A 15305-nucleotide genomic window follows, 5' to 3' on the forward strand; every position below is an offset into this window, starting at 1 on the left:
CGTCCCGTCCTCCACGACAGAATGCGGACTACAATTCCCAGCAGGCGCCGGGGCAGAAGGCTCAGTTTAGGACAGACTTGTGAACTTTTCGGACAGACTAATCGCTCCCTCCAAAGCCGAAAGCCCCTTCCCTGCCGCGTTCGGAGGAGGCAGGAGGGGTCCAGGAGCTGGGCTGGCTCCTGAGAGAAGGGACTCGCAGGGCAGGATTGCCCCACGGCTCCGCAAGGCCCCGCCCCTTTCCGAGCCAGAGTTTTCGCGCGCTTTGGCGCGGGGGATTGTGGGAAGCCGTGGCCCCGAGAGCCTGAGGCGGTCGCGGGCGGCGTAGGCGCTGAGCGCCTGCCGCCGGAGCCCGGGGCCTCGGGCGCGATGTTTCAGGACGAGCTTCACGGCCTGGGGGCAGCCGGGCTGGGGGCCGCCCGGCAGGCGCTTCAAGCCCTTTGTCAGGAGCTGAACCTAGACGAGGGCAGCGCGGCCGAAGCCCTGGGAGACTTCATGGCTATCCGCAGTACCTACAGCCTGGAGGTGAGAGCCAGGGCGCCGAGGCCGGGTGGGGCGGGGGGCGCCCGCGCATGCGCCCCCTCCCCCAGCCCTCCTGGGGTCCGCGGGCCCCGCTCACAGCCCCTGGCCCGGCTGGAAAGACTCGGGCTGGAGAGTCCAAATCCACCGTTGTCATCGCCCTGGGGCCCCTAGTCCTGCCTGGGGGCCGGGCACCGTCTCCTCCTCCCCCCCGTCCGATTGACAGCCCTTTAAATGCAGTAGTGGGGGCGTCAGGGCCCGCCCAGCCCTGTCCCCTTTTCTCCCAAACCTCCGCAGTGCTATCAGCTCCTCCTGGGTGACCCTGGCTGAGTGACTGTCCTCCTGGCTGAGTGACCCTCCTCCTGGCTGTTTCTCGCCCAGGACCTCTCCACCCCCCCCCTTCCCCCGCTTCCTCGCTTCCTTCTAGACTCGGCTAAAATCCCACCTGCTGCAAGAAACCTTTCCTAGGCTTCCCTATGAGACCACCCTCGGTTTATTCCGTATCTGTCTTGTTTGTACATAATTGTTTGCAGGTTGTCTCCCTCCGGCTCCCCACCCCACCTCCAACTCCTTGAGACCGGGGGGCTGGGTTTTTTTGTTTTTGTTTTTGATCTTTCGTTGTATCCTTAGCGCTTAGCATAGGGCTGGGCACACTGTAGGTGCTTAGTATTAGTAGGTACATAGTAGTATGCTCGCGAATCAATTGATCTCAAGTTTCATAGGAACATAGATTTAGAGCTGGAAGGGTTCTTAAAGACCATCTAGTCCTCTTCATTTTTACTGATGCATCTAGTCCTTCTGTACTTTTTACAGATAAGGAAACGAGTCTCAAAAAGAGTTATAGTGACTAGCCCTGGGCCCCACAGCTGGTGAGTGTCAGAGGTGGGATTCGAACCCAGGTCTTCTTGACTCTTAACTCTAGCGCTCTATCCACTATGCCAGCTGAATTTTTCCCAAGGTTGTATTCCCTAGTTCTCTAGAAGTAATGGGACCATGGGACCAGACAGGGGAATTCGCTCACCTCTCTCACTCGGATCACTATGTTTATAACTTATGGCATCAGTGTTCTTTGTGGCCATGTTACACTGCAAAGTGAGAGATTTGACCAAATGACCAGAGGTTCCTTTCAGCTATGAGTTTCCATGATTTTATGAAATACTTTTAGGGGCGGACTGGTAAATACCTTCTTCATAAAAATCAGGAGTGGGTTATTGGAAACTGTGTTTCAGTTTGTTGTGGACTTTAAGTCCTGTGGTCTTCCCTTATTGAATGCCCGCTTGTATGTGATACTGTACATACCATTCCCATTCCGTGACATATTTGTTTACTGACTAAAGATGTTTAAAAAATTTGAAACCCAGAGAAATTTTATATACATACATACATACATGTTTCAAGAATGTGCATCTAATTCAGAAAGAACATGCAAAGTCAGTACAGATGAACATATGCAAGATATTAATGCCCTATGTTGGTGTTCTCTATTTAGCATAGAGGACAATGCTGACTAGGCAGTTACTAGATGATTTCCTGGTACAGTAGAAAGGAAAATTTCCTGGTATAGCCTTACTCATTGCTATTATGGATAAAGGTGCTGTAAGCACTAGCCAAGAATTTAAGGGAGATGGCCTCTTAATACTGAAGGAATGGATGTCACATAATTTCTCTGTAAACTCAGTACTATGAATTCAAAGTGCCTAACAATTTTCTATAGAGGAGTTGAGTAAGTGTTTGGGTTGGAAAGGAATCCAAGTCACATGCTCTGAAAGAAGCATTGAGCGTGTAGAGAATTATTTTATATAACAAGGCTGTATTTTTAGAGACCATTCTCCATTTTTTGTATCCTTAAACTTTCCCAACCAGCTCCTACCCTCTCCCATATGTAGCTAGGGGACAAAGGTTTATTAAGTGTCTGTATGCCAGGCACTATATTAAATGCTTTTACAAATATCTCATTTGATTCTCACAGCAACCCTGTGAGGTAGGTGCTATTCTTATTCCCATTTTACATGTGAGAAAACTGAGGCAGATAGAGATTAAGTGATCTACCCAGAGTCACATAGCTAGTAAGTGTTTCAGGCAGGTTCCTTCCAGCAATCCACATACCCTTATGTCTGTATATTATGCACAACTTGGGGAGAATGTGCATGGCTGGTGGTGGCCATAGAGCGCTTGTGAAAATCTGAGATTGTGGTGTTGTTTGGTGTGTATAGGAAACAATAATAATAATATATCTTTAGATGAATGTTTCTAAAAAAGTACGTGGCTGTGTTATGTCTTGGAGAGTTATATTTTCATGTTCTTTAATAAATCAGTCAACAAATATTTATTAAGTGCCTGCTGTGAAGTCTTCAGAAGCCAAATGACCCAGGTGTCTTATTACACTCAATGGTTCAGTGAGCAACATGAACTCCTCCCACCTTCTCCCTGAATCTGTCAGAATAATTCCTTTGCCAAACAGAAAAGGACTAAAAGATCTATTCCTTGTGGAACATGGCTTTTCTGGTTCTCATCTGTATCTGCCTTTGTCTTATTTTTCCCAGAGTGTGTGTTGGGAAAGGAGGAAGGTGAGGAGAAAAAGGTTACCCAGAGCCCATACCCAACCTGTCATTACTAGATTTTCTAGATAAAGGTATCACTAGGGGGATATAGTTTTGTTGTTGGGTTTTTTTTTAAATTAAATTTTATTTTCACAACTTAAGGGAGGTAAACAACTTGTAATTTGCAACTTGTATTCTTTGAGTAAATTTATAAATTAAAATTTTGGCTGCATTGTTTTTGTTTGTACAAAACTTTTTAAATTTCATGTAATCACAATGTCCATTTTACTTTCTATGATCCTCTTTATCTCTTGTTGACTATAAACTCTTGCCGTATTCATATATTTGACAGGTAACATTTTCCATGCTTGCCTAATTTGCTTATGGTATACATATTTATGTCTAAATCATGTATCCATTTTGAACTTCTCTTGGTACATGGTGGGAGATGTAATCTATGCCTATTTTCTGCCAAACTGCTTTCCCTTTTTCCAGAAGTCTTTGACAAATAGTGAGTTGTTGCCCCAAAGCTTGGATCCTTTTTTAAAATTTTTTTTATTTTATGGTTAGGCAGTAGGGTTAAGTGACTTGCCCAGGGTCACACAGCTAGTAAGTGTTATGTGTCTGAGGTCGGATTTGAACTCAGGTCCTCCTGAATCCAGGGCCAGGGCTCTATCCACTAAGCCGCCTAGCTGCCCCCAAAGCTTGGATCTTTGATTTTACTAAGCACTACATTACCTCGGTTATTTGTTACTGTGTATCGTATACCTAATCCATTCCTTGATCAACCTCTCTACTTCTTATCCAGGACCAGATTGTTTTGAAAATTACTGCTTATATAGTTTGAAATCTGGTCCTTCTAGGCCTCCTTCCTTTACTTTTTTTTATTGATTCCCTTGATATTTTTGACCTTTTGTTCTTCCAGATTAATTTTGTATTATTTTTCCCAGATCTAAAAAAGAATTCTTTGGTAGTTTGACTAGTATGGCACTAAATAAATTTAATTTAGGTAGAAGTGTCATTTTTATTATGTTGGCTTGGCCTACCCATGAGAATTAATATTCCTCTGGTTGTTTAGATCTGTCTTTATTTGTATGAAGTGTTTTGTAATTGTGTTCATAGAGTTACTGGGTTTGTCTTGGCTTGTAGACTCCCAAGTATTTTATATTATTTGCAGTTATTTTAAATGGAATTCCTCTTTGTATCTCTTCCTACTGTGTTTTGTTGGGTAATATATAGAAATACTGATGATTTATGTGGGTTGTGAGGTTGAATTTTTATAAAACAATGGAATGGTGCTTTTGAAAATAGCATAGCTGCAAAAATATCTATTTAACTATTTACCTCTTGCTTAACAGGGAGAAGTTGTACATTGGTTGGCATGTGCACTCTATGTTGCTTGCCGTAAAAGCATTATTCCTACAGTTGGAAAGGGCATCATGGAAGGAAATTGCGTATCACTGACCAGAATACTACGTTCAGCCAAACTGAGGTAAAACATTTCCCTTTATATTTTTCATTTTGAAAAAAGTATTAACCTTACAATTGAATTTTTGTTTTCTTTAAACCACCTGGTTCCAATCAAGACATGCTAACTTTGTTTCTGCTCCAAAATCTAGACTTTCTGTACTCCTTTACCATTGTTCACATCTTCTCCTGTCCTCAGATTGCTGACCTCACTTAGCCCACAGCCCAGTAGCCTAAGACTTTCCTAGCCTTAGGTTTAATGAGCTTCCACTTCGATCCCATTTCTTCCTGCCTCTTCCAGGAACTTGCTTAATCAGTCCTTCCCTTTCTCTCATGTATCTTCAACTTTTCCCTCCCCTGGTGCCTTCTCATTTAACTGTGAACATGTTCAGGTCTCTCCAGTCCTCCACCCGAACTTCTTTTAACCCCTTGATCTTTATCATACTATCTCTTTCCTCCTCTTCCCTGCTAACTATTTGAAAAAAACTAGTCTATAGCTGCTGGATTTTCTCACCACCTACTCTCCAACTCCTTGCAATCATTCATCCTCATCTTTCTGTTGAAGCAGCTCTCAGAGATTATTGGTAACCTCCCATTTTTAAAAACTAATGGCCTTTTCGAGTCTTCATCTTCTTTTACTTCTGTACTATTGATTGTTTCTCTTTGATAGTCTTCTTTTGGCTACCCTACCATCATACACCCTCTTCCTAGTGGCTCCTTGGTTTTTTGTTAGTTCCTCTTCCTTACTGTTCAAAGTGAGTATTATTCCCCAAGGTTTTGACCTCAGACCTCTTTTCTTATGTCTCTAAAGTCTCTGCCTCATCAGTATCTTCCACTCACATAGTATCAACTATTATTACATCTACTTAGTATCAGGGGAGCACAGGTTTTGACCATCTAATCCAACTACCTCCTTTTATATATGAGGAAAATGATACTCAGAGAAGTTAAGTGATTTTCCCAGGGTCTCACAGCTAGTATGTATTAGAATCAGGATTTGAACTCGGATCTTCCTGACTTCAACTCCAGCACTCTGTGCATTACTCCATGCTGCGTCTTGCATGGACAGCTCACAAATCTCTATGTCTGACCTTTATTTCTTTTCTGAGTCCCAAACCCACATTTCCAACTGCCAGGGAGACATTTCCAACTATCTTGTTGGTAACCAAACCAAACATATCCAAAATCACACTTACTGTCCTTTCCCAAAACCTGACATGTATAGCTTTGGATTCTGTTAATCATTCATGTGATCACATGTTTGAAATATTTGACTTTTCCTTTTTTCTTTCCCATACCCTAGCAGATGTTGACTCTACTTCAGAAATATCTCTTGAATCTGTTCTTCTGTATTCCCTTTACCACCACCCAGTACAGGCCCTGATTTTCACCTGCCTGGGCTGTTGTAATAGTTTGGCTCTCTTCCCTCCAATCCATACTTTATAGAGTTGCCAGACTAATTTTTCTTATACATAAATTTAATATCACTCCTGCTCAAAAGCCTTGGATTCAATTCAACATTTATTAAGCAGTTACTGTGTGTTAGGTATCTGAGATAAAAAGACAAAAAAGAAACCAGCCCCTGCTCTCAAGTAGTTTATGTCCCACTAGAAGACACAACATGTCTACAAATAGAAAGATAATTTGAGGAGCAAGAGCATATTAACAGCTGTGAGGTGGGTAGGGCATTGATGAGCTCAGCTTGACAGGGCAGAACAAATGTGAGGTGAGACTTGAAGGAAGCAAAGGATTCTGGGTGTGAGATAGTACATTCTGGGAGAGGGGAGGAATAGCCTTTGTGGATGTAAAGAGGTGAGGGATGAGGAGGGTTCAGGTTGGGAACTCACTAACCATTAAGGCTGGACTCTATTGCTTGTGTGAAGAAGTAGTATAGAGTAAGGCTGACAAGATGGCTATACAGGCCAGGCTAAGGAGTTCTGTATTTTATTGTAGAGGTAATAAGAAGTCACTGAAGGCTTTTGAATAAGGAAGCAATGTAGTCAGACTTTTGCCTCAGATGATTCTGGTAGCTGTGTGGAGGATGGATTGAAGAGAAGAGAGCTCCCTATTGCCTCCTAAATAAAACCCAAACTCTTGAGCCTAGCATTTAAGACCTTCTGTAAGCTGTTGCTGCTTGACCTTTTTTTCTTTTCTTTTTTCTTTTTTTTTTGAGGAAATCCGGGTTAAGTGACTTGTCCAGGGTCACACAGTTAGTGTCAGGTTTCTGATTTTTTTTTTTATTGATCTTAGTTGGTTTAAGGAGCTTGTGGTGTGGAGCTCCCACTATCATTGCAGGCTGGCACTTACTTTACAATTTATAATCTTAGAGAGTTAGGTAGGTTACAGAGGCACAGAGAGGTAGGTTAAATGGTCTATCCAAGGTCACACAACTGGCACGTGCCAGAGGTAGGATTTGAAGCTAGACCATCTGACCCTGCGCCACCTGTCTTTCAAACCTCATCCCTACTGTGTGCTATCCTCTATATACATCTTTCTACTTTTATATTTTTTTTTTCAGTTAGGCAGTGGGGTCAAGTGACTTGCCCAGGCTCACACAGCTAGTAAGTGTTATGCATCTGAGGCTGGATTTGAACTCAGGTCCTCCTGACTCCAGGGCTGGTGCTCCATCCATGGCACCACCTAGCTGCCCCCCACTTTTGTACTTTTGATCATACTGCTTTCTAGGCCTGAAAGCTCCCATATCTGTCTATTGAAGTCCTACTTATTCTTCATCACTCAATTCAAATATCACCTTTCCATGAAGCCTTTCCTGATTCTGCTGTACCCAAATTATGTATGATTGTTCCTTCTTTCATCCACATTGTATTGTAGTTATTTTGTATCTCTTATTATCCCTCTTCCTGTAAGCCCGCATCAGAACAATGGTCCTCTTTTGCACAGGTCTTTGTATCTCTTCTAGTTGCAGTGCTTTGTACCTTGCTGGCAATTTACAAATGCATATCAAATAAATAAATGAATGAACGTGGAATAATATAAGAATATGACATAAAAAAGAGAAAGAACAGTTAAGATTTGAGAAAGTGCTGTATAGTTCCATTTATCCATTTGGAGGTTATGCAGAGGATTATTATTATCCAATTATTGAGGATTAACAGAATCATTCTAACTTATTTTTGATCCTATGCCTTCTCATATGGCCTAGTTACCTTAGATACATTGTTAGATTCGTGCGTACGTATTGTCCCTGACTCTGGTGTAGGAGAAAAAATAAACCTTATTGAAGTCTTCTATTTAATTTCTGTTACCAATCAAATAGAATCTTGTAGAGACGAGGGAGCTAGAGGGAAGTATGTAATTTGGTGGTAGAAGGAGGGAAGTATGTTTTTTTTCCCCCAGCACTGAAAACCAGAGCCCTTTCCTAGCCCTAGATATTTTCTTATTGCAATGTCTTAACTGTTAGAGGAAGATCATACTTTTTTTTTTGTAGGTACCTAAAAGTATATGTGTTCAAATTTTAAAAATTATCTGTGTCAGTACTTTCTTCCATTACTACAAATGATAAAGCTATGTAAATTTTCCTATGGAGGGAGAAAGTTGAAGGAGACTATGTGTAGCTAAAGTTATATATATTATGATCTATTCCCAAAATCTGTCTCTCCATATATTGACAGGAGTTTTCCCTATTCAAATTTAGTCAAACCCAGAACCAGTAAAAGCTTTCATAGATAATTTTCACTTTTTTTTCTGGCTAGGCAATGGAATTAAGTGACTTGCCCAGGGTCACACAGCTACTAACATTAAAAATAATTATTACTTCATTTGTATTCTAAGTTTTTTTCTTCCCTTTTGTTGTCAGGAACTGTTGGAGAGGATGGGTGTGACTGGGTTTTCAAACAGTTTGCTTCTTTAATACCGTGGTATAGATATTCTTTCTTGTACAGATGAAATCCCATTGCAGGACATACCATTAAAAAGAAAAGTTTATATAAAAAGGCAATGTGAAATCCTAACTGATAACCAACTTAATGTTGTTGGTTGGAATTGGTTAAAAAAATGTCCTATGATAGTCATGTGTAACTAATTCTGTCTTTTATCTTTATCTATATAACATTGACTTTCTAGGGGCAAATACCTATTTCGTAGTGGTTATACAGTATAGTAGGAGAGAAAAGAAAAGCTAATTGCTACCTACTTCATCAATTTTATCTCCTACCATTCTGCTGTAGAAAACTTTCATTCTAAACAAACTAGTCTCTCTATTCATTGCTCTGTGGATATGCTTATGTATTCCTAGTTTTTGTTTATGCCATACTCCTGCCTGGGATTCCTTCTTCCTCTCAGTTTATGTCAGTCTTTCTTTGCAATAAAGATCAGTTTCAAGTCAAACCTGAAGTCTGAAAGCTTCCCCAAATGTCTCAGCTTTCAATGATCATTCCCTCTTTTGAACCACTGGATATGAAGTCCATTTCTACTACTTAGTACCTGTGACTTTGGTCAAGACTTTTCACCTTTCTGAGTATCACCTTTCTCATGTGTAAAATAAGGAATCTGGGCAGAAGATCTCTGAGGTCTTTTCTAATTCTAAATCTATAAGCCTATGAATTCCTCTCGTTGTTTCCTACTGAAGATATTCCAAGTAGCCCAGATAAAAGTACATAACTAGACTACACCCATCAAATGAATAAACCATGCCAAAAAATCTAGACACTTAGAAAAAGGGGGTGGAAATTGTATGTGCATGACACACCTTCCCCTAATAGTAGATTCAGAACAATTCTTTTCACCCTTATGTTGGAGATAAATGAGTCCAAATGTCTTCTAGCCCACCAACATTTTTAAAAATTCTAAACTTAGTAATCTTCAACCAAATAAACATTTCAAATAAAGCAAAATGAAGCAAAGAACTCTAAACTACAAATTATTTATAATTTACTTTTAAAATTTTATATTCACTTTAGGGGCAGCTAGGTGGCGCAGTGGATAGGGCAACAGCCCTGGAGTCAGGAGGGCCTAAGTTCAAATTTGGCCTCAGACACATAACTTAATAGCTATGTGACTCTGGGCAAGTCACTTAACCCCAACTGCCTCACCAAAAAAGAAATTATATTCACTTTAACAAAATAATAATATTATTTGTTTCCATTTCTCTTTCTGATCTTTTCCTTCTGTGTTTTTTTTCAGCTTTTGTTGCAGTTTTTTAATTTACTTGCAAAATTTCCTCTCTAGGCCCCATACCTGGGAATTAAATTTATCATAGTATATTCATTTTAACACAGATCTGTAATTTGTAAGTGAAAATGATGCCATTAGGGGCAGAGCCAAGATGGCAGCATATAGGCAGCAACCCAGCTGAACTCTCCCAACATTAACCCTCCAAACAACTTTAAAATAACTCCTCAGATCAGATTTTAGAGTGGCAGAGACAACGAAAGGTCAGAGTGAGACATTTTTCCAGCCTAAGACAACTTAGGAGGTTGTCAGGAGAAGTCTGTGACACTGGGGTGGAGCTGGCCTAGAGCATGGCAGCAGTGCCAGCTGTGGCAGCAGCAGTAACAGTGGTGACAGCAGTAGCAGCTTTGGGAGCTCTTAGCCAAGAGACGGTAAAGGGGTTAGGTAACTGGTCAGAATGAGATTACAGGTGACCCTTGGTTGATGCTGGATACGCTGGCACTGATTGGCAACTCTATTGACCATAAGCAGTTTTGGGTCACGGTTCCAGGGTAGAGAGGAGCACTAGCACTTGTGACTGCAAGGGGGCAAGGGCCCCTTCTGGGTAAAGATCAGATCACAAACTAGGAAAGCAGTCACCACACCTCTCCCTAGGTAACACCACCTTGGAAGCACCAAAAACTTGCAGCCCTGCAGAAGTAACTCTGAAAACAGTATGAAAAAGCCTAAAGCTTAGGAGAGTGCCTCCCTACCCTCTGGTGAACAGAGCCCAACTTTAATAAAAAGTTCAAAGTCAAGAAATAGGCTGGAAAAATTAGCAAACAACAACAACAAAAACAACTCGACCATAAAAAGTTACTACAGTGGCAGGGAAGAACAAGAAATAAACTCAGAAGACAACAGTGTGAAAACAGTTAAAAGCAAAGCCTCATATAAAAATGCTAATTGATCCAAGCCCAACAAGAAGTCCTGGAAGAGTTAAAGAAAGAGATAAGAGTAGTAGAGGAAAAATTGGAAAAAGAAATGAGAGTGATACAAGAAAATTATGAAAAGAGAATTAACAGCCTGCTAAAAAGAGACACAAGCCTTTCTGGTTCCTTGATCACTATGATGTAAAGAAATCTGTGATGAAGGGCAGCAAAAAAAAAAAAGAAGCAAGTCTCAAATTTACTCTGGATTGTACCTATCCTGTGGAAGATAGGATTATAGATGCAGCTAATTTCGAACAGTTTTTACCAAGAACAGATCAAAGCGAACAGAAAGGCTGGCAACCTTGGTGGCAGAGTTGTAACCATTGAGAGAAGCAAAGTGAGATAACAGTGATGTCAGAGGTGCCATTTTCTAAAAGGTATTTGAAGCACCTGACAAAGAAATACTTAAGAGCAATCTTCAGGATTGGTTCTGGCTGATGGCCAATAGCAAGGAGAACTGCAAATGACAAAGTACTTTCCAGATCAACCAAGAAGAAGAGGAGGAGGATTAAACCCTCTTGGGACTGGAAATGTTTTGTACATGATCTTGAATAAAACTTGAGCTTAAAAAAAAAAGACACATACACACACAATACTGAAGAAAATAATACCTTAAAAAACAGAATTGGCCAAATGGTAACAGAGGTACAAAAATTCAATGAAGAAAAGAACTCTTTTAAAAGCAGGATAGGTCAAATGGAAAAGGAGGTATAAAAATCACTGAAGAAATCAAAAGAATGAAAAAAAAATAGAAGAGAATAGGAAACATCTCATCAGGAAAACAACCGATCTGGAGAACAGATCAAGGAGAAATAATGTGAGAATAGTTGGACGGCCTGAAAATTCTGATTAAAAAATATTGATACAATATTACAAGAAATCATCAAGGAAAATTGATGAAGTTCAAGAACAAGAAGGCAAAGCAGAAATAGAAAAAATCTACCAATCACCACCTGAAAGAGATCTCAGGAATAAAATTTACAGGAATATCATGGCTAAGTTTCAAAGCTCCCAGGTTAAGGAGAAAATATTGAGAGCAACAAGAAAAAAACCAATTTAAATATCATAGAGCTACAATAAGGATTACATAAGACCTAGCAGCTACTACATGGAAGAACCATGGATCTTAGTGAAGTAAAAGAGCTGGGGTTACAACCAAGGGTAACTTGCTCAACAAAGTTAAGTTTCATCCTGAATAAAAAAAGAAAAGGGGGGGGGACATTTAATGAACTGAAAGACTTTCAGGTATTCGTAACAAAAACAGAACTTAAGGGAAAATTCAACATATAACATCCAGGAGAAATATAAAGTAAACATTAAGGACCAATTAAAAGGGACTCAGTAAGGTCAAATCATTTACTTCTTATATATGAAAATATTATCAGTCGTATTATGACTGTCATTTTTATCTGGGTAGTTTGAAAGAAAAGCTTGGGCTGAGCTGAGTATGAAGGGGTGATTTAAAAAAAATAAAACTGTAGGGAGAGATAAAAGGGATCAATTATCTCATACAAATGAGGCAAAAAAGGAAAAATTCATACAGAAGAAGCTAGTAGGGGAAGAGAGCGGATAGTGCTGAAACCTTGCTCTCATCAGGAAGGGGTTAAATAGGGAACAATGTACATATCTAGAAGAGTATAATAGTCTTCTAAATTAAGAAAGAAATAAGACAGCAAAGGGATAAGGTAAAGGAAGAGGATAAGGGAGGAATTATTGGAGGGGTGGGTAGATTAAGGAATAGGAGGGCAAGGTAGTGGGTAGAAGTGAAACAGGACTGAAAAGGGATAGGAATAGGGTGAGGATAGTGAGGAAAATAGTAAGAAAATATGCAACAAGTAATTATACCTTGGAATGTGATGGGATGAATTTACCCATAAAATGGAAGCAGCAGATTAAAATTTTGAATTCAACAATATGTTGATTTCAGGAAATGCTATAAAATATAAATGAGAGATACACACAAACATAAAATAAAGGTCAGGAGTAGAATTTATTATATAAAAAAGAAGAGGTAGTAATCATGATCCCAGACAAAGTTAAAGCTAAAATAGATTTAATCAAAAGAGAAAAGTAGGGAAACTGTACTATGTGTCAGCCATATTATTAAGTATTGTTTTAGACCATTTAAAATAACTACACACTACAAAATACCTGAGAGTATACCTGCCAAAACAGACACAGGACTATATAAATATAAACATAAAACACTTTTTATACAAATAAAATTAGATCTAAATAACTAAAGTAATATTTATCGTTCATAGTTAGGTAAAGCCAATAGAATAAAAAAATGACAATTTTACCCAGCTGATCTATTTATGTAATACCATCCAATTAAATTACTAAAAAATTATCTTACTGAGTTGGAAAAAGCAAAAAGTTTGGGGTTTTTTCCTTTTTTTTGATCGGGGGAGGGCATTAAAATGCATTTTTAAAATTTATTTTGATTTATCAACAATTACTTCCATAAGCTTTTGAGTTTTAAATTTTTCTCCCCCTCCCTACCCAAGAGGGTGTGCAATCTGATATAGGCTATACATATACATTCCTATTAAACATATTTTCACATTAGTGATGTTGCAAGGAAGAATTAGAACCAATAGGAGGAACCACTAGAAAGAGGAAACAAAACACAACAGAAGAAAAAAAATAGCAAGTAGTATGCTTCCATTTGCATTCAAACTCCATAGTTCTTTCTTCTTTGTGGATAGCATTTTCCATCATGAGGTCTTTGGAGATGTCTTAGATCCTTGTATTGCTGGGAAGGGTTAAGTTTATCAGTATTAGTTATTGCACAACGAGGCTGTTCTTGTGTACAAAGTCCTCTTGGTTCTGTTCACTTCACTCAGCATCAGACCATACAAGTCTTTCCAGGTTTTTCTGAAGTCAACCTGTTCATCATTTCTTATAGCACAATAGTATTCCATTACATTCATGTACCACAACTTGTTCAGCCATTCCCCAATTGATGGGCATTCCCTCAATTTCCAATTCTTTGCTACCACATAAAGAGCTGCTATAACTATTTTTGTATGTGTGGGTCCTTTTCCCATTTTTACGATCTCTTTGGGATATAGCCCTAGAAGTGCTGTAAAATGCATTTTAAAAACAGCAACAACACCCTAGGAAAGAATTGAAAGCTTTTAAGAAAGACTTTGTGTATGTTTTGTTTGTTTTTCCTGTTAGGCAATGGGGTTAAGTGACTTGCCCAGGGGACTTTGTGTATGTTTAATAAGAGCTAAAGTAAGGCAGAGCACTAGGCCTGGGGTCCAGGAAACCTCAGTTCAAATCTAGCCTGAGATACTTACTAGCTGTGTAAACCTGGGCAATCACTTAACCTCTGTCTGCCTCAGTTTTCTCAACTATTAAATGGGGACAATAATAGTGTTGAGGTCTAAAGATTCAGGGGTGCTGGGACTCCAAAATCATGACACATGGATTCTGCCCAAATGAATTGAACCCAGGCTTTCTTTCAGCCAAAGACAAGGTTTATCAAAGACCCATCATATTGGCCAGACTCTTAAGGAATGTGAACATTTCTAAGATATTGGCTAGGTTCTTAAGGAATCTGAGCCACAAAAAGTTAATTTAGAAAGACAAAAGGTCAGGAACTTCAAAGAAACCCGGGGAAAAAAAAGATCTGAAGGAAGCCGATCTAGTAGTATCAGATTTTAAACCATATTATAAGGTGAGAGCATTGTTGAAGTGTAAAATGGATAATTTTGATTATTTCAAATTAAATTTTCTTGTATCAATAAAATGTATGTAGCCAAGAATAGAAAGAATACAGAAAATTGGGGGGGGGACTTTCAAAGACATTCTCTCAGATACAGTGGTATTGGGTTGGATTATTGCTGTGGTGTAGGAAATGATGAGCTGATTGATTTAGAAAAGTATGGCAAGATTTGGACACATGAAAGAATATGCTATCTTCCGTTAGAAAAACAGATGATAAGTAGAAATAAGCATAGTAAGGTCTTAGATATATGTGTACAAGTGTATATGTATATATGTATATGTTTATAGATGTCTATGTGTGTATATATGTGTATTTGTGTGTATTTGTGTATCTGCACTTAATTGTAGCCTTTTTTGAGGAGGTGGGGGAGGGAGAGAAAAAAATAAAGTAAAAAATGCACAGAAGAGAACAAAAGAAAACCTATAAGGATGCAAAGAAAAGCTAGAAAGCTTTGAAAGCAATGTGTAGTATTATATAGGTTTTCTTGAAATGGAAATTTAGTGCTTTATATTGAATCCTCTCTTATATTCTGCTGTGTATATGACATTTTTTTCTTTTCTTATTTTGTACATACATTTAAATTTTAAAACTTGAAAAAGTCACTGAAAGAAGTGAGTAGGACCAAGAGGACTTTGTACACAACAACAGCCATGTTATGCGATGACTAGTATTGTTAAACTGAACCCTTTTCAGCCTTACAAGGATCTAAGACATCTCCAGAGGCCTTGGGATGGAAAATGCTGTCCACATCCAAAGAAAGAACTATGGAAGTTGAATCGCTATCACTTATTTTTATCTTCTGTTGAGTTTTGTTTCATCTTTCTGATGGTTTCTCCTATTAGTTTTAATTTTTACTTACAATTTCACTAATGTGAAAATATGTTTAATAGGAATGTAAATGTAAAGCCTATATCAGATTGTGTGCTGTCTTGGGGAGGGTGG

At 39.1% G+C, this 15305-nt stretch overlaps 1 protein-coding gene and 1 pseudogene across 3 annotated transcripts in view; both read left to right on the forward strand.

Annotated features, from left to right (window-relative positions):
* Positions 1 to 280: 280 nt before the first annotated feature.
* RBL1 (RB transcriptional corepressor like 1) overlaps positions 281 to 15305 on the forward strand; it is a 73088-nt gene continuing 58063 nt past the window's right edge. For all 3 annotated transcript variants that reach the window (XM_020990799.2, XM_078150227.1, XM_020990801.2), the window contains exons 1-2: positions 281 to 522; positions 4415 to 4548. In XM_020990799.2, the coding sequence (XP_020846458.1) occupies positions 367 to 522; positions 4415 to 4548 (290 nt within the window). In that variant the 5' untranslated portion in view covers positions 281 to 366. The remainder of the gene's footprint in view (positions 523 to 4414; positions 4549 to 15305) is intronic.
* LOC110211287 (large ribosomal subunit protein eL22 pseudogene) lies at positions 10004 to 12860 on the forward strand (annotated as a pseudogene).

The sequence above is a fragment of the Phascolarctos cinereus genome, unplaced genomic scaffold (genome assembly GCF_003287225.1).
Source record: "Phascolarctos cinereus isolate Bilbo 61053 unplaced genomic scaffold, phaCin_HiC Scaffold_2;HRSCAF=192, whole genome shotgun sequence".
NCBI classification, from domain to species: domain Eukaryota; kingdom Metazoa; phylum Chordata; class Mammalia; order Diprotodontia; family Phascolarctidae; genus Phascolarctos; species Phascolarctos cinereus.